Below are 21,927 nucleotides of genomic sequence, written 5' to 3' on the forward strand. Positions count from 1 at the left end.
GTGCGGGAAGCGGCTGCGAAGGGATGGGCTGCAGAGCGTGGCGGGCCGCGGCTCTGCTACGTGTGGGATGCAGGGGAACGGCGTAAAGCCGCAGGGTTGACATTGTTCTCCTTCCTCGTGCTTTGGAAAAGCGTGTCTTGAATCGTTCTTTAAAACGTGACGCTGCGCTAGTGTGGGAATTGAATGTTTCTGCATTTGATATTAAAAAGAGCAGTTGGTTTGAAGAAGCAGAACATAATGCATTTGTATTCTGTAACTTATCCTTAGAAACAGTTGGTCTAAGAAGTAAAATATTACTGTATGTGTTAGCGGCATGTTTTAGAAACATTATTACTGAATTATGTGATTAATTCTTTTTTGCAAAACTGTAGTAGTTGTTAAATGTTCCAAACACTGCGAGTATAGTGTGTTAAGGATTAGAAAACATATTGTAGAGTTGTTCAATTAGGATAAGAAACTCCCAGCAAAAGAAAAACAGATTTAGCAAACATCAAAGAAGTTAGGGCCTCTACACAAGGCTGAACTGTCTCACTCCGTGAGAAGGTTGGGATGTGAGAAGGTTGGGATGTGACAGGCAGGCACCAAGATACTTCTCTGTCTTTCTCCCGAGCGTATCTTTGTGGAAAGAAGGACAAGCAGATAACCGCAAAATAATGATCAAGTGTGGAATAAGTTAATTAACTACAGATTTACACTTAGGCAGCAAAAATTTATGTTTGTCCAGTATTTCCATGTTTAGTGAAGCATCAAGAAGATTGTGAACCTAAAGTACTCAGCCAATGAGGATCTAGGGGAGAAAGAAATAAGCGTTGGGGAATAGGGAATAAAAGATGTAACTCTTCTCTGGGTGTGCTCCTGCTTGCAGGAGGCCCGCTATTGCAATTGCAAATAAAATCTGCTTTATCAGAGATGCTGTCCTAGAAAATTATTTGGATATTTCCAACACTAGGCTGTGGGCAGCGGTTGTGCTGGTGGGTTGTCACAGAACATAGGGGTTGGAAGGGAGCTCTGGAGATAATTGAGTCCAAATCCTTGCTAAATCTGGTTCCCTACAGTAGGAGAGTAGGAGAGAGTCCAGGTGGGTCTGGAATATCTCCATAGAAGGAGACTCCACAGCCTCTCTGGCGGCCTGTCCCAGAGCACAGTCACCCTCACCATAAAGATTTTCTTCATGTTGGCATGGAACTAATTATGTTCCAGCTTCTGCCCATTGCCCCTTGCCTTGTTGCTGGGCTTCACTGGAATAAACCTGGCCCTGTACACTTGTCCCCTACGCCTTAGATATTTATAAGCATTGATCAGATCCTCCCTCAGCCTTCTCCAGCTGAACAGCCCCAGGTCTCTTAGTCTTCCCTCATAAGAGAGATGCTCCTGGCCCCTAAACAACTCTCTGGTCCTCAAGGTGCTAAACTTTCTCTGTTCATAGTTCTTTTGGAATGAGTCCCAAATGTACCTGTGAAGGAAGACAGAGTATAAATGGAAATGAAGGAATATGCAGTAGAATACTCTTATGGAAAACTGCAGTGATGTGTGCTACTTAGCGTTTTACTCAGCTGCGTTTGGCTGCATTTGTATGTTTGTTATTTGTTCCCCCACTACCAAAGACAATTTTGCAATGACTGACTAAGAAAACATCACATGATTGAATGAGGATTTCAGTTTCTGGAGTTTTAGGCAACTATGCAGTTTTGTAATTTAGCTGAAGTAATTTTAGCAGGCTAGTGTGTGGTTTTAAATACTGCTTTGGTGCTATTTTATGAGGTGCATCGAATACCTGCCTTTAGAACTGGAATTTATCCAGAGGAACCTGAACCCGGCACCAAAGGGAAAGACAAGCTGGTTTTAACAATTTACAGGATAGGTATTATATAGGAGCTTATTCTCACATTTTTACAATGCTGAGATCAGTTTATCTCTAGCTAAGAGATACAGTGGCCAGCAGCATCTGTGCAGAAAACACAGCTTTTTTTCCCCCAAATTGGAGTTCAAACAGGCATTAGAGTCCAAGAAGCTGTTAGTGTGAGAGGTAGATTGTGTTTTGCAGTGACAATATCCAGTATTTCTGTATGTAGTGTAGGACAAGTTGTTTTTCACAAAGAAAACTGAACAGAGTAAAGCTGAGACTGGGCCATTCTGACTTAGGTAGAATTGGCACAGGCATTAGGTAATTATATAGGGTAAGGGAGAGTCTGGTACAGGACAGAACGAGTGCTAATTTTGAAAATATTGACCTCCTATTGCCATAAAAAGTACAGAACATACCTAAAAACAATGGGTTGGTAACAGACATTGTATGGAAATATACTGTAGCAACAGCATCGGAAGAATGTGAACCTGAGACACTCAACCAATGAGTGCAAGGGGAGGCACTGGACCCAGAGTTTATAATGGAATGGATTTCACTGATTAGGTGCACAATTTCTCCCTTGTCAGTAGGGGGAGTGCACCCATTATTGCAATAATGAATAAATTGCCCTTTACAGAGATCTTCGCCTGATTAGAAATTTTTATCTTGAGCGTGTTTCACACATTAAGTAGCTAGTATCTGCAGTGGGAGTGCTGGTTAGTGCTGTTCACTGCAGACTTCTGACTGCAAGGAGTCAGAAATATCACTGCTCCTTTCATGTGAACTCCTCGGGAACTGTCCTCTACTCAGCACTAAGCTAGAATATATTAAACCCACCAAATTTGAGGTGAAAAACCCTGTGTCTTATGTAAAACTGCAGGATATGCTACTGAATATCAATTTGGGTAATGCTGAAATTACTGAAAGTGTTCAGAAAATTGTAAGGCAGCAGGGCTACTAACATCTTTAGTTATCTGTATGTCTGCATCCTGCTTCATTTCTACCTGATTCTATATGGCTCGTCTTTTAAATATATGTAGTAAAGCACTCTGTATTAATTTAATACATACATACAAATTAACTGTACACACATGGATTTCTATATTTCATTTTCATCTCATGTATTTTGTCTGCCTTATAATGATGCTCTTTCTGTTGTTTATAAAATAAAATATGCAACTACTTGTTTTCTAGCTTCAGTGTCATTCAAGGTGCTAGTCCTGTTCAAAAACATGCATTAGTGTACAATAGAACAGTAGGTCATAGTTGTAGAGATTTTGATGCGCAACTCTTGCAGTGCTTCATGAAATAAGGGGAGCATGATTTATCCCTTCTGTAAAATCAGAATGCAGAGAAGCCAAGTGCCATAATGAAGGCGCCAGAACTGCTCATTAGCCAAACAAGAAATACAGTGAACCAGTTCTTAATTGTGAGCTCCACATGTTTGCTGTTCAGACTGGTAAGTATGCATTCAGGCACTGCAGTGGTTGCTGGAAGTTTTGGGTCAGATGACTAAGATGGCAAAGCCTACTGAATGTTGTGGTTTTTTTGTTTGTTTTTTTTTTTTTGTTTTTTGTTTTTGTTTTTTTTTTCCCCATGTTTTAGCATTTTTGTATTTCACTTCATTGCATCCAACAGGAAACTTTCACATTACAGTACTGTTTTTTTCTTCTCATGTAAGCTAGGTTATGTTGTGAACCATGCTTTAAAACAGAAAGTAAATTATTAATGAATTTCAGAATAAATACACTTGAGCTTAAAAAGCTTATATGCCAGCACTTTGAGTCAGCAGCTGCCTAGTTAAATATTTAAAACGTATCAACGTGCCCTTTGTCAACTGACAGAGCTGATCTCCATCTTGGTCCACTAGCAGGCTCAAGGGAAAAACTGAGATTAGTGACAAATATCATCATCTGGACTTGATCGGATTCCTATGTTTTTCTAATTTACTAGATTGTTTCTTTGAACTATTGAAAGATAAATATTTTCCTGAAACAAGAAGACTCTATTTTCCTATTATAAAACAGTATTTTATTGTCTCTGCCTTTGAGAATCATGGTGTGGAGCAGTGAGAAAGGGGTAAGCAAACCCTGTTGCAGTTTGGAACAACTAGTTTAGTTCTAAACATCAACACTTGCCAGGCCCTGGCACCCTAAATCTGAACCTAACTGATGGCAGCAGAGCTGTGAATCCTCTTTTCCACTCCAAATAAATGTGTTTACTTAAAATCAGGCACCAAATGTCATTGCTTGTTCTTCATCTCAAAGTGTCAGGGAGCAGCGAAAGCAGTGCTGATTTGAAAGGGAGGACACCATCAGGACATCAGGAGATCAGACTAGACACACACAAACACACCTGCATAGCTCAGTTCACCTCTGGATGTCCATGGGGTATATGGCCAAGACCCGGCTGAGCCTGGGCAGTCATTAGGGCCGACAACTGCAGGCAGGGCAATACTAGCAGCCTTTTCCCCTATCATAGTGTTTTCACACCTTGGAGAGGTCTGGTTTAAGAGGTGAACCTGTTGTCAAGTGCTTTAATTGCTGTTTGCTGTTGTTGATCTAGGCCAGAGAAAACTCATGAATGTTGGACAATGAAGCTATGAAGGCTCTGGAGTACTAGTTTCTTGAGGAGAAACTAAGGGAACTGGGATTGTTCGGTCTGGAGGAGGCTCAAGGGGAGACCTTACTATGCTGTATAACTACCTGAAAGGAGGTTGTGGTGAGGTGAGGGTCAATCTCTTCTCCCATATAACTAATGATAGGATAGAGGGAATGGCCTCAAGTTTCACTGGGGAAAGTTTAGGTTGGATATAAGAGAAGATTTCTTCTAGGAAAGAATGGTCAAGCAATGGAAAAGGCATAGGGAGGAGGTGAGGTCACTGTTCCTTGAGGTGTTCAAGAAATGTACAGCTGTGGCACTGACGGGCACAGTCAGTAGGCATGGTGGTGGCAGGCTGAGGTTAAATTTTGTGATCTCAGAGATCTTTTCCAACCTTAATGATTGTATGATGCAAAGCTAGGGCCTCACTAAGCCTTTTCCAGGTCCTCCAGGGAGCAGAATTACTTTCAGGCAACCAGGGGAAATGCATCTTTAGGAACAACAGCTACAAAAATCCACAGGATGCATGTTCTCTGCTTCAGCTGGGTGGCTGCTGCTCCTCTGTGTAAGAGAAATGAAGCCTGAGAGCAGACAAGCCCGCTCCTTTGAAAACCAAAGAACACATTGACTTCCCACATATCCTACTGATATGTAAACCCTACCCCAGCTACATCTTGCAGGCAAAGGGGGTAGAATCGTATCACAGAATCATAGAATGGCCTGAGTTGAAAAGGACCACAATGATCATCGAGTTTCAACCCCCCTGCTATGTGCAGGGTCACCAACCACTAGACCAGGCTGCCCAGAGCCACATCCAGCCTGGCCTTGAATGCCTCCGGGATGGGGCATCCACAGCCTCCTTGGGCAACCTGTTCCAGTGCGTCACCACCTTCTGTGTGGAAAACTTCCTCCTAATATCTAACCTAAACCTCCCCTATCTCAGTTTGAAACCATTCTCCCTTGTCCTACCACTATCCACCCATGTAAACAGCCGTTTCCCCCACCTGTTTATACGCTCCCTTCAAGTACTGGAAGAGTGAGTGTAACACACGTACAAGACGCACGGACCAGACCTCGGCCGCTGAGGGAGAATTTAAGCGGTACCACAAAATGGCGGTCGGGGCAGCACAGGCGCACTGGCGACGCGCTGTGAGGGGAACCCCTCTACGCCTCCACCCTGCCTCGGGGGCGGTGCTGCCCCGCCCCAGTCCCGCAGTGCCGCAGCCCTTCCCCCTCTCCCCAACCTCCCTGTGGGCTGCGGCGTTGGGCGCTGCTGCCGCCTTGCGGCTGGTGCCATCCTCTGTCTCGGACGCCACCATGGGCAAGCGGGTGGCTGTGGTGCTGGCCGGCTGTGGCGTCTTCGATGGCAGCGAGATTCATGAGGCCTCGGCTGTGCTGGTGCACCTCAGCCGCGGCGGTGCTGAGGTAGGAGCGCGGCCGTCACCCGGCGCAGCCCTTTCCGCCTCAAGCGGCTGCGGGCGAGCGGTGCCCGAGGAGGGCCCTCCCTGGCGGGGAGACGTGGGCACGGAGCTGGAGGTGGTCCGTAGCCGTGTCCGGGTCGGGGTTCGGCTTTCGAATGGCTTTTGGTACTTTTTAGGTAGCTCAGACCTCTCTGAGAAGTTGGGAGCAGGATGTAGCGAGGAGCAGCGGACCTGTCTGTGGCTTCTCGTGACAGCAAGGGGTGGCTGCCTGTCTGTGCGAGGAGCCACAGCCACTGGTCTGCCGCTGCGAGCGCACAAAGCCCCATGTTCAGCACGACTTCATCTCCCTGAAATTGACTACATCAGCAGCACTGAGATGTCTGCAAAGCAAGTATGAAGACGCATGTGAGAACAGCCCAGTTCAGTCGGCCTTCCTCTGTGTTTTTAATGAGGTTTTTCGATTTGGTACCTAACCAACATGTGTGCTTCCATGTTTTGTTTTTTACTTCCTGCTACTAGGAAGGTGAGTCATGTCTGTGTTAGAAATGCTTGTAAAGTTTGTATCTTTCTCTACTACACTTTTTTTCTATTTACATCTGCTTTAGCACTCTGAACCCATAAGAGCTAGGAGCAGCCTTCCTGTAGGCTCTGCTGTGCATCCAGGCTTGCGGTGGTACCAATCACAGTGCTCTCTTTGTCCTTTAGGTTACCTGCAATCCCCACCAAAATGAGTAGTGCTGGCCAAAGAGTGCACTCCCTATCAGAAAGCTTTAGGAGTAGGATGGGGAGAATAGCTTGGTTTATCCACACTGATACATCATGTGAGCCTTCATTTACTTATGCAACAGATCCACCCTGTGAAATCCACTCATCACGATAAGGGGCTTTTGAAATAAAAGATTGTTTCATTAAGTGACGTTTGTTGTCTCAATGTTAAGAGTTCTGTTTACACACAAAGAATTGCTTCATTTCTTTGTTCCAGGTGAAGATATTTGCCCCCAATATCGAGCAAAGGGATGTTGTCAATCATCTAAAAGGAAGCCCAGCAGATGAGAAGAGAAATGTGTTAGTTGAAAGTGCCAGGCTGGCAAGGGGAAACATCCAGGATTTGGCTGAGCTGAAAGTAGGTGAATTTGATGCAGTTATTTTCCCCGGTAAGTGCATTTATAATAAAATAATTTGTGATTCTTCAGTTGCAAAGAACTTAGCAAAGAGTTAATTAAATTCATGATTTAATAAATTATACTCTTGAATTTGAGAGGTATGTGGGTTTTGTCTTTGTATTTTTGACAATGAGAAAGTATGTTAGCAAGCTCTCATGGGCTGATACGTCATCTTGAAGATGGACTCGAAGATTCTTATGGGTCTTTTCCAACTCAGGATATTCTATGATTCTGTGATACAGTTCATCAATTTAAAATGTCACAGTGTTCTTATACATCACACTGTTCCTTACTTCTGAAGATTGTCAAGCCTTTGGGTACCTACTTGCAGATGAGAACTTGAGCTGGGAAGTAAGGAATGAAGCATAAGGAGGAAACTGACTTGCTCAAAATCACTTTCCAGAATATCCATAATTTTGTTAAATGTTGTCTTCACAACTGTGCCTAAGTTCTGACTGAAATCGTTACACTGCCTTCTGTAGTGAAGCCGGCAGAGGGAGCACATGAATAGTGCTGGGAAGTCACTTCCCCAGCTATAATGGATCAGTGACATCAGGAGTAGAGAGCTGGGAGTAGAGGCTAGCAAATATTTTCCACATTAATTTCATGCTGTATTATAACCTAGGCTCGGGGGAGTTGGGGAGTTGCAGCAATAACTGTTATAGGCAGATAAGCGCTATTAAGTTTGAAAATTAAAACCTCACTTCAGAGATTCCAGATAACATTCAGAAGAGGACAAGGGGGTTGGAGGGAAAGCACAAATATTAAAAATGCAAAACTTCTTCCTGTTGTCCCTTGAAATTCTCCTGGAAAACTGTGTTTGTTTATTGTAGCAAAGATGTTGCTGTGCGTGTTATGCACAGCATAACATAAGGATAGCATAAGGAACCAAATATAATGGATGGTTTCCCTTTGTGTGATTATTCTGATAGTTTTAAATCTAGCAAATTGTGCTGCAGTCTAGCAAGTTTGGGCTGCAAAATATAGTCTCTACAGTTAAATGATGGCTAAATGCAAGGAATGGTTTGTTATAACTAACTTTCAGAAACATTATTTTTAATAGGAAATTATTGTTCACAAGTATCATCTTTCAGACTATCACACATTAAAAATACTTTTTTATGAATGATCTGTTTTGTTCTTATTGTGTTAACTTTCTTTTATTTTCTTCTGAGATAATTGTAGAGATGGGAAGGTCTCCTGTAACTGTCTAAGTATTGAGCTAAACCTTGTGACTTAAATTACTGTGGAAGGGCAAACCACTGTTTGCATTAATTCTGCATTCTATGCTCGCCAACAACAAACCACTGTTGATCTTTTCTCTGATACCTCTCTTGGTCATTGAGGGGTGTGCATTGGATGGTGCAGTTTTTCCAGTGTCTAGCAAACAAATCTGTGACATGTGGTTTCTCTGTTTCTCACTGCAGAAATATGAAGCTTTCTGGCCTGTGGAAAGTACATGGTGTAAAATCTGCAGATAAACTTTTAAAATTATAAACCCGTTACATTTCATATACCCAAGAGCTTTTAGTATGGGAACTTGAACGTCCTATGTATGCTTTGATAACACTGTAAAAAGGAGAAATCCTTCTGGTGTTGAATTTAATGGCTTTTAGCAGTGCCTTGCATTTCAGTGTTTGTTTGTTTTAAGGTGGATTTGGTGTGGCAAAGAACCTGTGTTCCTGGGCTGTAGATGGCAAGAACTGCACCATCAATGAACATGTGAACTCCACTCTCCGAGCTTTCCACAGTGCTAAAAAGCCCATTGGGTTGTGCTGTATATCACCTGTCCTGGCAGCTAAAGTCTTTCCTGGTTGTGAGGTCACAGTCGGCCAAGATAAAAACGTAGATGGAAGGTAAGAAGGAAACGGATGGAATTAATTTGTGTGGAAGTTAAGATTAGAAAGTGGCCAGTCTTCTGTGCAAAGGGCTGAGGCTTCTGGAGTCAGGAACTCTTCAATAATTATTTCTTAGTGGCATTTTGCTCGTTTTAAACTTCCACTTGTGTAGCAATTGTTGATGCACCTCTTACAGCAGGTGCACTTCTTATGCACTACAGAGTTGGGACAGTTCATCCCTGAATTGAGAAATACGTTGGTTTGTGATTTTCCCTATAATAGGAACACCCACACTACAGTTAAAGAAATATGAAAATAGAACCCTATCTTTTGCTTAAACCATCTGTCCGCGAGCCACCGAAGGCTCAGGTTCCTGCACAGACTTCACTGTTCAGTGCGGGTGCTAATGAGTTGCTCCAAGTATTGTTTGTCAGTTCTGAAAGTGGCTGAACAGAGGGATCTTTTTTCTTCCTCCTCCACCTTTTGCTGCATTCATGGTAACTGAGTGACAGATTGTAGTTCATATTAAGAAAGTAAATTCTGTATCTCACTTGAATACCTCCAAAGACTGTGATTCACTTTACAAATGTGCAAGCGAAGGATAGATATCTGTCCAGGTGGCATTCAAAAACTTGATAATTGAAGTGGCCACTTAAACTGTGCCAGTGAGATTTTGTCTGCTTGGAGATTTTCAGCGAAGTTTTTCTGGTGGCAGTTTAGGAGAAACAAGTGAGAACCATGGCAGAAGTTGGTGCTGCTTTAAAGACTGTTAACTCCTGATAAGAAATTCCACTCAGAAATTTTATCAGCAGTGATAGTTGGGGATTGCCTTTATCTCCCCTTTCCTGCCTTGTCTCCGGAAAATCAAACTCACTGCAGAATCCCAGAAGAGGACGTTATATGGAGGTGCTGGAAAAGGTCTAATGTGTCTGCAAGTTCATCAGTATCTCAGAAAAATATTGTGGATCAGTTATTGCTGCATTTGATATCACATTAGAAACACATTGAAAGATTGTTAAACAGAATTGTACCTTGTGGCATGCCGTGACTGCATCTCAGCTGTTTTCAGAGATATTGGATCAGTTGCAGTGGGGAATGGAGATGATCTGACAGTGGAAGTCTGTTTTAGTCCCTTGTTATAGTCAGCTGTAAAACCACTTAAATATTCTTGTTGTTCTTTCATTCAAGTTATTGGCACAACTTTATGGCTGTATCATCTCTTTTTATGGTTATTGCAATCTTTTTTATTTACAGATTTCCTGATGCTGAAACTGCATCTGCTATAGCAGAGCTTGGATGTAAGCACATTTGCAAAGATGTCAGTGAATCCCACGTGGATAAAGCCAATAAAATAGTTACTACCTGTGCTTTCATGTGCAAGGCTCCTCTGCATGAGATCTTTGATGGAATTGGAACAATGGTAGAGGAAGTCCTGCAGCTTGCCTGATGGGGAGCATACAGACTTCTGTGAGAAAATCCATTTAGCAAAGCATAAACATTTAGCTACTTTTGATGGTATTAATAAAATAATGCAGCTATCAAACTTCATAGTTCTTGGTGTTTTTGGTGTTTTTTTTGTTTTTTTTTTTTTCTTAACCTGTAATTCATTAAATAGTTAGTGCCAAATTTATCCTATTTGTTTTACCTATAACATAGAAAACATGCATTGGAACTGTGTTTATTATTTTATTTTTATGAATCCAAATTTACTCAGTTGTGGTAGGGTAATATAGGCACTTTCCTCATTCAGTGGGGTTTAATCACAATACTACTCATTGTCAGTAACTTATATTTGACATTACCAAGGTATAATTACATGGCTGGAAATGTCTGTGTCTCAGTGTATATCTTCAGCATAGACCAGTAATTATGCTTTCTAATCAAAAGGGATAAAGAAAAGAAAAACGTTGTTTTTTGATAAACTAACTTTATAAACGAAGAGTCAGAGGCTTAAGTACAGATTAATACTTTACATGTGGAAAATAATAAAATAAATAACAAAATGAAATAACTTAGGGTTCATTTACTAAAATTAGTTTTATTTTGTGATTTTAGTTTTTGTACATACATTTTATACATTTTAAGACAAATGGCAAGACTTGAGGGAATGGTTTTGGTTGTCAAGTTAAGGTGACTGTTCCTAAGGACATTTGGTGGTCTCAGCATGTGAAGTGTTTTGATACATACAGTTCTCAGTCTATAGTAACTAATGTACTGTACCCTATGCTTTGCAATGTCTGCAGTAATCTGAACATGGCATCCTGATCAGTGCGGAATGGTTATGAAAGCAAGAAAGACAGCACTGCCATAAACAGCATAAACTCAGCATGGTAGAAACAGTTTTTGTTTAACTTTCAACCATTCTCACAAGAGTGTGGTATATCTTTTAACAGGACTACACTTGCATTTATGCAATCAGAAAATATAGGACTGTCATAACCTAGCTCATCTTAAAATGTTTCTTGCCTACTAAATATAAATACCCCACAGCCTAAACACATATCTCCTCAAAAGTGTCTGGTCATCTCTTTGGCTGCTGTTGCGGAAAATGGGGCTGAATTTCTGCTTAAGCCAGTGCCTTGTAATTGAAGTGGGAACACGGCAGTAATAAACCCATACAATGAAGCAGCAAGAAGATGGGGCTGGGAAATAATGCTTTTAGGTCTAGGACCATAGGGTTGTTCCTCTTGCTCTGCAAGCTGGTTCCAGAATGCCAGTCTCCACAGTGAAGCCTGATGTCTTCTGCAATGTTAAGTGCTGTTACTGTGTTTGCTGTATTTCTTTTAGCGCACACACCAAAGCTCTGGCATAGCAGGTGGCCTCTTCAAGAAGGCTGTATAACTAAATGTACAGCAATACATATGTAAAGAGTTCTATTTTCTGTCCTCATAGTGGTATTTCTCACAGTAGCATTTCCATGAATTTGTATTTCCTTCATGAAGTGATTAAGTAGAAGCAGAACATGCAGACTTTTTTTGTCAGAAGAGGAAGGAATTTTTTTTGTGCAGCATGCTGGCATTTACCTTTATACCTTTAGCGGTATAAACATATAAAAATAGCTGAAGTAATCTTCAAGCCTTCTGACTGAACTGTGCGTGCTATCTCTAAATCATTTACTTGGTCTTTGGTCATTAAATAAGAGCTTTTCCTGAATTTTGTTTGCTTTATGAGTTGGAATGTGTGAAGTGCAGCTTCTCTGGAAATACTCTAGCTGACTGTCCTGACAAAAACATGTTTAATACAGAACAGTCCTCTACTTTTTCCAGATTGTACACAGTCTCTATAATGCCTTCTATGGCTTCTGCAGGAAGGACTTCAGAAGCGTTGAACTGAAATTTTTTCTCCAGGTCTTGCTTTGTCAGAGGTTTCCTCCAGTGTCCGTAGAACGTGTTGCAGCGGTCACTAATTGCATTGCCATCCCAAAGCACAACAGTCACTTCGCAATAAAGACTCTCAAAGCTGGGTTTGTTATCAGAAGGGTGCACAAGCTGTGTTTTGCAAAGGAGCTCCTGTAAGGCTGGCCGGTGAATGCTCTCACTGGCAAAGGACTGGATGGACATGCTGCCATCCAGCAAAGCAGAGCAGGCAACAAACTGAAAGGAGTGTCGAGCTTCGTGTTCTGAATTAGGGCTGGGTCTGTTCACGTATTTGACCTCTGGGACTTTTACAATAACTTTCTCAATTTTATCAAGGATAAGTGATATGTCACTGTTTTCAACAAGCTTCCTCCTTACAGAAGATGCTGCATCAGCCACCCAGTGCGTTCCAAGATGAGCAGGAAAGCGTTTGATAGCCACATCTTGCTGGTCCAACAGCCAGGGATAGGACTGCAAGTTTGGCAGAGTCTGTGGGTTGTAATCTGTATAAAAGGCACCTATCCCTGACTCCATGTCCAAGATCTGATTGTTTCCTTGAAGACCCTGTGATGCTAAGCAAGCCGCTTCCAGGCCATGTTTGGCAGCATTGCCAATGTGCAGGGGCTTTGTTTGAGTTGCTGCGTTAGCTAGTGGGGCACCTGCATAGGAAGCAGCAATAGCCAAGGTGTTTTTACATTTCATCTGGTTAAGAGCTAACAGTTTTGCGCAAGCTGCTGCACTCCCCATTGTACCAACTACTGTTGGTGGGTGAAACCTGAAAAAACAAAATCTCTTCATTACTATAGTTTAGAAAGTTACTCAGATTCATTATACACTCAAGCTTCAATTTCCCTTTACTGCTGTGGATTGGACTGTAAGAAACATGCATTCAAATTTCACCCGTAGTCCTAATGGGAGAAATTTTTGCTTTTCTCTAGGAACAAGTTAAACAGGAATAACACCTGTTTTAATAGAGGCCTCCCCAGAAAGCAACTGAAAAGCTAGAATTGCTCATCATTCAGGGCATATAGAACACAGTAATGGCAAAAGTGTTACAGTTTTTAGTTTCTGAAAATGATACATACTGAGGATGCATGTTTTGTTATTCTGAAAACCAGTTTTGCAAAACCAGTAGAAGGAAAATGCACAAGACAGCAAGAAGACATCTAGTCCATCCTGTGCTTCCTGAGTATTTCCTAAACACACTCTGTCTCCTTTGGCTCTGCTCTGAACTCAGTACAGTTGACTCCATTATGCTGAGAACAAGCAAGGGAGGTGTGGTTGTCCTTGTCCTCAAGAGCTAGAGACCTGTGCTGTTCAGCGTTTCCCTTTTGCTGTTGATCTAGTTAATAGAGAGATCATCAACACTTTCTTGTAAGATGATAGATGCTCTTAAAAAGAAATTTATTCACCAAGCAGTGAGGATTCATGTAAACATATTTATATTTAAGATTCACTTGAAGTTTTCCTAAATTGCTGGACAAAGAACAGAAAATACAATTACCCATGCCATTTATATTTTAACTGGCATTTAATTAAAAATATTAACATCTCCACTCAACTTACAACTAGAAGTATTTTTACATACCTTTTGGGAATATTCCTGGCTTCACTGGAAAAGCGTAACAACCTGCCTTGCACCTCAATTCCTACATTGAAAGCTAAGAGCAGGTCAAGACCTGAGATTTTTTTCTTCTGAGGAAAGGCCTCAGAGAGAGCCATCACAGCAGGGAGCACGGCCCCAGATGGATGCGTGGCAGGATGCCATGTGTCATCAAAATCCATTGAGTGCACCTAACAAAAAGAGAAGCTATGATTTGTCATCAGAATTAAACTGGGCAAGATTGGTTCAGTCAAATGAAAATACTGTAATGAATGCTGGTGTAAAAAAGGCTGAAGAACTAGATTTTCCTTAAAATCGAAGAAAGCAAAACTTAAAAGGTCTTTCTTCTGAGTCCTTTGCTCCCCCTATCACTCAACATGACATGTAAATACAGTATAAAGCTTGTCTCAATGGTGTGTAATTGTAACTCTACTTGCACTGGTCTAAAATCAGTTTGGCAATGATTCTTCTTTTCTACAATGTGCTTTTTGCTACTTTAATTACATGGTATAATAAAAGCAGCAGTTCTAGGTCCAGTGGTGAGTTTTCACTTCCCTCATAACAGTATATGAACATGATTAAATGACTTCCCATGCTCTACAACTGATGCTGGTATTAGGGCTTACACCTTAAAACTATAGCAGTCTAAGTCCAAGAAATCTGGTGAAATCCATGAGAGCTAGAGCATCTCTTTGTTATGCAGTTGCCATCACCAGCCTGCAAGAAGCTATAGAGTTCTGACCTACAAAATCAGTCCCAAGTCTCAGATTAAAGCTAAGGGATGCAGATATTTATTATACCTTGAGCCTGGTCTAAATTAGGAAGAAAGTTGAAGTGCATCAGGAGAACAGAGTAATGAAGTTTTGTAGGAGGCTTCAGGAACAAGAAAAAAAGTAAACTGAGTTTTTAGGAGCATTCTGTTCTTTAGAGTGAAAATGCAATCAATTAGTGTGATTTAAGAGCAAGTAAAAGAGCATCCCTTACAGCCACTCCATTCACAAAAGCTGCATACAGAGGAGGCAGTCGGAAATCGAAGTGGCCCCAGATGGTGCTGGATATATCTGAGCTGTAGATCTGGAACAAATTGACATCAATTAATTCCAAATACTGAACCCAAGGATAAATGTGCGCTGAGATCAAATCCTACCCACTTGAGACTCAACTGTTTCCTTTCATAGGAAAAATATGATTCTATTGGAAAGTGTGAAAAGAAAGTCTGTTTCCTACTGACTCTTGTCAGGGGGCAGGCCAACACGATGAACCTAACCATTCAGTACCTTCACAAAACCTCTGGCCGTTAGTGTTCCTCCTCACCACTCATTGGCATTTTTCTCAGAGTTGTCATCATTTTGTTGGGGAAGATCTCCAGGTAAAGGTTATGGTTTTCAATGTCTTAGTACACTGTGAGTAAATGAAATATGGCCTCCTGATGCTAATACCCCATGCTTTGAATGGCACTGTTCCTTTCTTTTTGATGTGCAGATCTTTTAGCTAACAAAGAGCTCTTTATGAAATTAAATAAAAGAGCTAACTAGCATAGATTGGGAATGGGGATATCTGTCCAAGGAACCTTACTGACACAGAGTGTTCTGTAGCCCGAGTCCAGCTAGCTAGGTATTACCAGTAAAATAGAAAGTTAAACTCCCCCTCGCTGATGTGAGCCTATGTTGGATAGGTTCTCCTTGAGGTCAAGTATTCCTTTAATTTAAGCAGAACAGGACTGTAGGAGAAACATGACCAATGTACCTCAGATAGCAGTTATGTTTCATGGATTGGAAATAACCTGATACCAATTTTTCATCCATGTAACCATTCTTCATGCTGAAAAGTCCAATGCTAAGTAATGTTTCCTATGCTGATGCTTTTAATGAAATATCATAGGCGAAAGGAAGGGATTCATAATTAACTGTGTTCTGCTTGTGTCTGGCAGTCTTAGCATATTGTCTGTTACACAGACCTTTGCCCATCCAGAATTAATGTCTCTATTTCTATCTCCAAATGAATTTCACTGCCATTGCAAAGTGTTCCCTTACAGCCTATATTTTCCATTGCTTCTCATAGGTAAACCTTAGTGTATGCTATGAATACTAAACCTCTTACCTTGCTGTACTGTTTGACTTTCTGGCAGACCTCGGTGCTGGTACCCAGAAGTCCTACTCCAAAGGTATCCAGAATCATTCGCTTGCTTCTATGAATGACCATATCTGTCAGGTGGTTTTTATTCAAACCATGAATCACGTTGGCAAAGTTTCCTGTAATCGTCTGAGAGAGGAAAAAAATATTAAATGTCCTTTCTTTTTTCTTTCAGTCTAGGGTTAGCTGGCCAGTTTTGTCATCCTGTCCCTGCTTACATGAATTGCATCAGCAAAATCTGAATTCTTCCCTTTTTTATTCCCAGAAATGCTCTGTTGTTATTTATATGTTGGTTTCACTTTCTTTGGTGTCTTCATCTGTTCTCTATTTCTGCTGCTTGCTCCATAAGTCCCTGAGGCTGAGTACTGCAGGTGACGTAACTTTGCAAGATGCATGTATATACATATATCTATGTGTGTATACACACAAACACACACATAGATGCATTACATATAAAGAAACAAAACAAAAGCCACCTGGCTTTCCATAGCACCTGTTCATTGCAACTGAAATCAGCAGGAATGTGGCAGTTCAGGCCAGCACAGTCACTAGCACTTAAGGCAGCAAGATTTAACTTCCACGAGAAGCAGAATCCCTATCCCAAGTTTTGCTGAGCTTGGGGTTCAAGAGGAGATGGGACTTGGCAGTCCTATCTTGCACTTGCCTGCTTCCAGTGAACTCCAGATAAGCCACAGTTCTAGCTTTTCTCCAAAGCAAGATCACAGAATCAAATAATTGTTTGAGTTGAAAGGGACTTTTAAAGGTCATCTAGTCCAACTCTCCTGCAATGAACAGAGACACTTACAGCTCCATCAGGTTGCTCAGAACCCCGTCCAGCCTGACCTTGAATTTCTCCAGGGACAGGGCATCCACCCCTCTCTGGGCAACCTGTTCCAGTGCCCTTATTGTAAAAAAACCTTCTTATCTCCAGTCAAAATATCCCCTCTTTTAGTTTGAAACCATTTCCCCTTGTCCTATTGCCACAGACCCTGCTGAAGAGTCTGTCCCCATGGGACAACAACCTGATGGAGCTGTAGATTCCCTGTTCACTTCAGGAGAGTTGGACTGGGTGACCTTTAAGGGTCTCCTCCAATTCAAATGATTCTCTGATTATTTCAGCTGGGTTCTCAGTGAGCTCTGCACGAAAGCATTAAGACCACCTCAAGAAGCGCAGGACACTTAAAGCAGGTGAGCCATGTATCCCACTGCACAATGCACAGTCACCGATACATGTACAAGTGAGGATACAAATACTTAAACAGAAAAATTCATCTTACATCACAAAGAAACAAGACAGTACCTTTGCCCACATCTTGGAGGGATGCTATGTGGTCCCCAGGGAAAAGCAGAGAATGAATGACAGCCAGGAAGCAAGGGAAATTTCTCCTTCACTACTTATATATGCATGTTTTCAGTGGGGGGAGGCAGACTAAGCCTGTTCTCTTGTTCATCTTGTCCCACCCATTTCCTCCTCTGCCTGGAAATGTTCCTTTTTCTTCATTTTCAACTTTTCTCTGACTAACTGTGCTATAAACTGCTGGCACATGTGCAACAGGACTTTACCAGTCACATTCACGTATCATCTCTAAACAGACAGATGTGATATTTCATTACCATATATTGATTCAAGCGCCTTACATTTGGGAGCATAGAGATGAGGAAAAATCTGGGGCACCTCCTGGATTAGGGAAAAAAGTAGCAAATCTTTTCAGAGTTGCAGTCTTGCACTTCAGTACCTAAAACTTGCTTAGAGGAGCCTCAGTCTTTTGAGTTCAACCTCAAATCCTTTTGTAAAGCTTTTTCCAACTCCTGAGTGCTCTCAGATAGAGAAAAGCGTGGATCTATGGATGAAGTTTAACACTGATTTGAGTGGAAAGGAATAGCCCTGTTCTGGGTTGCACCCCATCCCTCCTCCTGTCCCTAGGTATGTAGTTCTCCCTGTGTCAGCTGTGAAGCTCAACAGACTCATTTTGGAATCCAGTCTCTCACCTAAGCCAGTCCAGGGATTCTCAGTTGTCAGGCAAAACTGTTTAATTACCTCAGAAGTGCAAAATGAAATCTAGCAGCACAAGCAGAAGGAGAGAGGAGTAGGGCTAGAAATATTTCATGAGATCTGGGAAGGGCACAGGCATGTAAGAAGAGATGGGAAGAGGTTGGTTGTTAGCCAGCTCCAGCTGATATCTGCCTATTCTGCCTGAGCCTGACCCTGGATATCATCTTCAGGTGCCTTACTTGAGGTTGAAAATTGCAGTGGGTGACAAAGTGCCAGAAGTGATAGAAACACCATTGTGTGTTTTCATGGATCTATCCAAAGAGCTTGGGGCCCAAGGCTCCAAAAACTCAGCCCTACAGACATTACTGGCTAATGTACATAATGTGTGAAAATATATCTGGCCTTGATATTGGACCATAAAAATCTACTGAGCTGATGAGATTGCTCATGTTGACAAGATTGGCAACAATCAGAAAGGTTAACAGGAATTTATGCTATGGGACAAGAAAGGAAAGATTTTCTTACTCTTCCCTGTTGTTCTCCCAGCTTACTTTTCCTTCTTGGAAAATAGAGAGAGCAAAATGGCACAGAATCACTTGGCAGGGACCTCTGGAGGCCATCTGCTCTAACACTTTCCTCAGGGTCAAACAGAGCAGAGTGCCCAGGGCTTTGACCACCATAAAATAATATACTAAATAAAAGATATTTAAATCCATCCTCTTTCAGTAATCTTTTCTTTTACTTTTTAGATACAATTTATAGTCCCATTTTGTTTCTCATATTCCTTCTCCTCCTTTGAGAAAGAGTGAGACTGAAGTGAATTTTCCGTATCTCCTTGGTCCATTGATGCTACTAATTATATTTGGGAATTTTCCTAACAACTTGGAACCTTTTGCACTTCTGCTGACAACTCCAGCAGAGGGAACTGTGAACACAGCTGAACAGATGAAAAATATGAGAAAACTGTGCCACAACATAACTCCTGAGCACACTGATTTATTACTCTGATCACTAAAGCCCACAATCAGAGTGGAGCATAATAGGCTCATAACCATCTCAATCTCTAGAAGGACAGTGCAGTGCCAGCGTGTAGGACTGCATCCTCTATTAACTCTCTGAGTCTCAACGTAAGGCATATGCAACAGCTTCCAGCTTCCACTATTTTACTGCCCCCCAGCACTTAGAAACACCTTTTATGGGAAAGAAGTGTAGAGGCCCAGCTGGATTTTGTCCCATGCCAAGGCACAAAAGTGAATTCACAGGGGCCAGAACTTGTGGTATGCTTCGCAATGCAATTTGCTGACACAAGCTGCTGGCTGATCTAGACACAGAGCCACTTTCTACTCTGATGTATGAATTGTTCAATACACTGCAATAGTAACATCAGTATTTTTAGGGACTGAACTGAGGTATAATAAGAAAGTGACTGGTTGTTTTGTTGTTGTTGTTGTTAGTTTTTGTTTGTTTGTTTGTTTGTTTTAAAGAGGAAGCGAAGATGTGAATGCACAGAATTAAATTGCTTGGGAGACTAATTTTAAAAAATGGAACCTCTAAGTTGAAAGTAGTAGACCTCTCAATCAGTAGCCTCAAAGGGAAAGGAAGCAGCATGGTTATCACTGCAGGGGGAAAAGGCATCTATACAAAGTCCTGTACCTCCATAGGAGAATTTGCAGGGGTTTAAATGAAAGAAGGTTGAAAATGACTGACTGAGAGCTTTGCTCCCGACAAAGGGAATCTGCTGCTTGGCTCTTCCTTATCACAGTGCTCATGGTTCAGCAATTTGGGCAAAGAAATTGTTAACTAGCAAGCATGATGGAAAGACAAAATGCATTCATCAAAATGCCATTTGTGACATTGTACACAGGTACAGTAATGAGCTATATTAATTACAGAATTCGGCTTTAGAAAACCAATGCCCCAGAGGCACATTATCTCCTGCTGACATCACACTTCTAAGCCCTTTTTTTTGTCCTTTTGCCTCCAGTTATTTTAGGCTAAACTCTGCTCACACTGCAAGCTGTATACTTGCAAACGAACACAGAATCTGACGTCAGTAATATGCTCTTTTTGTCCTAAAAAACATACATTAAAAAAAAATGACATTATACACAGGCCAGGCTTCCTGTCCTTTAGGCCAGTTTTTAAGATGTGTCTTCATTCATAAGCTGCACAAACACAAGAAAATGGGAGACAGGTGCCAATGTGTTTGCTTACAGAGTCTCTGCTGTTCTTAACGATCTGCAGACACCTTGTAATTCCAGGACCTGGGCCTGAGTAGTGCCCCCTCTATAGAAATATTGTAAGTGCAGCAAAGAAGTGAGAATTTTGTTAGAGGCAGAATTTCACCTGGTATACATGGCTTGATCTAGAACCTGTTAACAGCCATACAGCGATAATTTTTGGGATCCTGTAATTCTGCCCCTCTATCATTACGCTCTCTGGGCCTTCTTTTGCCCAGCCCTATTTCCTGCACTCACTGGAGCAACAGGCAGTGCTCCAGGCAGTCTGCCAGCACAGCAACAACACAAAGTACAAGCAATGAGAAATGACTGCACAGGAAACATATAATTCTGGAAATTTCCAGTCTACAGTAGTTCTCTTACTTGCATACTTGCACAACTAGTGACAACTGCAATTAATTTCAGGCAAGTTACAACATCCTTGTTTCTGCATTTTTTTTTTCCAATCCCCCACAGCAAATCTTGAAAGTTCCTGTCCATATTCTGGTAAAGGTTGCTAGAAGTCAGCACCAGATCCACAATACATCATTCTCTCCTTCCTAAATTAGTGGTGTTACTTCTAAAGACAAGTCCACACAGTCCATCTAAGCTTTTCCACATTTTTCCTCAACCGTGTTTATATACAGTTTAAAAGTATGCATTTTCCACCACTGGAAGATTTCAAAAATCTAAAAATATTGCAAAACAGCTTAAATTACACATTAAATGTGTTAGTCTGTGATTTACGGCACAATTATAAGATATGACATGGTGGTTATTAGTTGTGAGATTAAGTATTACATGTTTCAGACCATAAAACATACTGGGGAAGTTCTAACTGTGCTTGTGTATTCATCTCTAAAAAGAAAATTGGCATGATTACATCCACATTTCTAAAAGGGAGAAATAGCTGGGGGGGGGGGGGTTTATATTTGAAGACAAGAGCTGTAAATACATAAGGCATTTATTTCACTTTTTAATTGAACATTTAAACAGAAGCTAACTATTCGATTTTAATCAGTCCTTTTTTACGTAAACACATTTGAATAATCTTGCTTTTTAGAATTTATAACACTACTTTTCCCACACATAAGTCATCTTTGGCATAGGAGATTAAGACTGATGCAGGAAGCATTAAAAATCAAAGAAAATAACTATAACTGTTTTTCAATTGGGCTGAAGAAATCCCAGGCATTTATACAGACTGGGAGGAGCAATCCTTGAGAGCAGCCCTGCAGAAAAGGACCTGGGGGTCCTAGTGGACAAAAAACTGAACATGAGCCATCAATGTGCTCTTGCAGCTCGGAAAGTAAATGGTATCCTGGGCTCCATCAGAAGAGGGGTGGCCAGCAAGGACAGGGAAGTGATTGTCTCTCTCTACCCTGCCCTCGTGAGGCCCCATCTAGAATACTGCATTCAGGTCTGGGGCCCCAAATAGAAGAAAGACAGGGAGCTGTTGGAGAGGGTCTAGAGGAGTGCCCCAAAGATGATCAGAGGGCTGGAGCACTTCCCCTATGAAGACAGGCTGAGGGAGCTGGGCTTCTTTCACTTGGAGAAGGCTTTGTGGTGACCTAATTGCAGCCTACCAGTACCTAAAGAGAGCCTACAAACAGGAGGGGACTCAACTCTTTACAAAAGTAGAAAATGGCAGGACAAGGGGAAATGGTTTTAAGTTGGGGGAGGGAAGATTTAGGTTGGATATCAGAGGGAAGTTCTTTACAGGGAGAGTGGTGAGGTGCTGGAACAGGCTGCCC

General features: G+C 41.6%; 2 protein-coding genes across 3 annotated transcripts; one reads left to right on the plus strand and one right to left on the minus strand.

Moving 5' to 3' along the window:
* The first annotated feature begins 5,680 nt into the window (after positions 1-5,680).
* LOC100547098 (glutamine amidotransferase-like class 1 domain-containing protein 3A, mitochondrial) lies at positions 5,681-10,419 on the plus strand. 2 transcript variants are annotated; one of them, XM_010728722.3, is made up of 5 exons: positions 5,786-5,872; positions 6,045-6,391; positions 6,851-7,022; positions 8,683-8,887; positions 10,124-10,419. In XM_010728722.3, the coding sequence occupies exons 2-5, from the start codon at positions 6,347-6,349 to the stop codon at positions 10,314-10,316; spliced, it is 615 nt and encodes a 204-aa protein (XP_010727024.1). In that variant the 5' UTR covers positions 5,786-5,872; positions 6,045-6,346; the 3' UTR covers positions 10,317-10,419. The 2 variants fall into 2 exon arrangements, with proteins under 2 accessions (XP_003203313.1, XP_010727024.1); XM_003203265.3 differs by lacking the exon at positions 6,045-6,391 and having other exon boundaries at positions 5,681-5,872.
* Positions 10,420-11,760: 1,341 nt separating this feature from the next.
* On the minus strand, positions 11,761-17,390 carry ACOD1 (aconitate decarboxylase 1). Its single transcript, XM_003203275.4, has 5 exons — positions 17,262-17,390; positions 15,929-16,090; positions 14,813-14,902; positions 13,814-14,019; positions 11,761-13,000 (listed from the first exon to the last, which is right to left on the minus strand). Exons 1-5 carry the CDS (start codon positions 17,271-17,273, stop codon positions 12,034-12,036), a joined length of 1,437 nt encoding a protein of 478 aa, XP_003203323.1. The 5' UTR covers positions 17,274-17,390; the 3' UTR covers positions 11,761-12,033.
* Positions 17,391-21,927: the final 4,537 nt, after the last annotated feature.

The sequence above is a fragment of the Meleagris gallopavo genome, chromosome 1 (assembly GCF_000146605.3).
Source record: "Meleagris gallopavo isolate NT-WF06-2002-E0010 breed Aviagen turkey brand Nicholas breeding stock chromosome 1, Turkey_5.1, whole genome shotgun sequence".
NCBI lineage: Eukaryota > Metazoa > Chordata > Aves > Galliformes > Phasianidae > Meleagris > Meleagris gallopavo.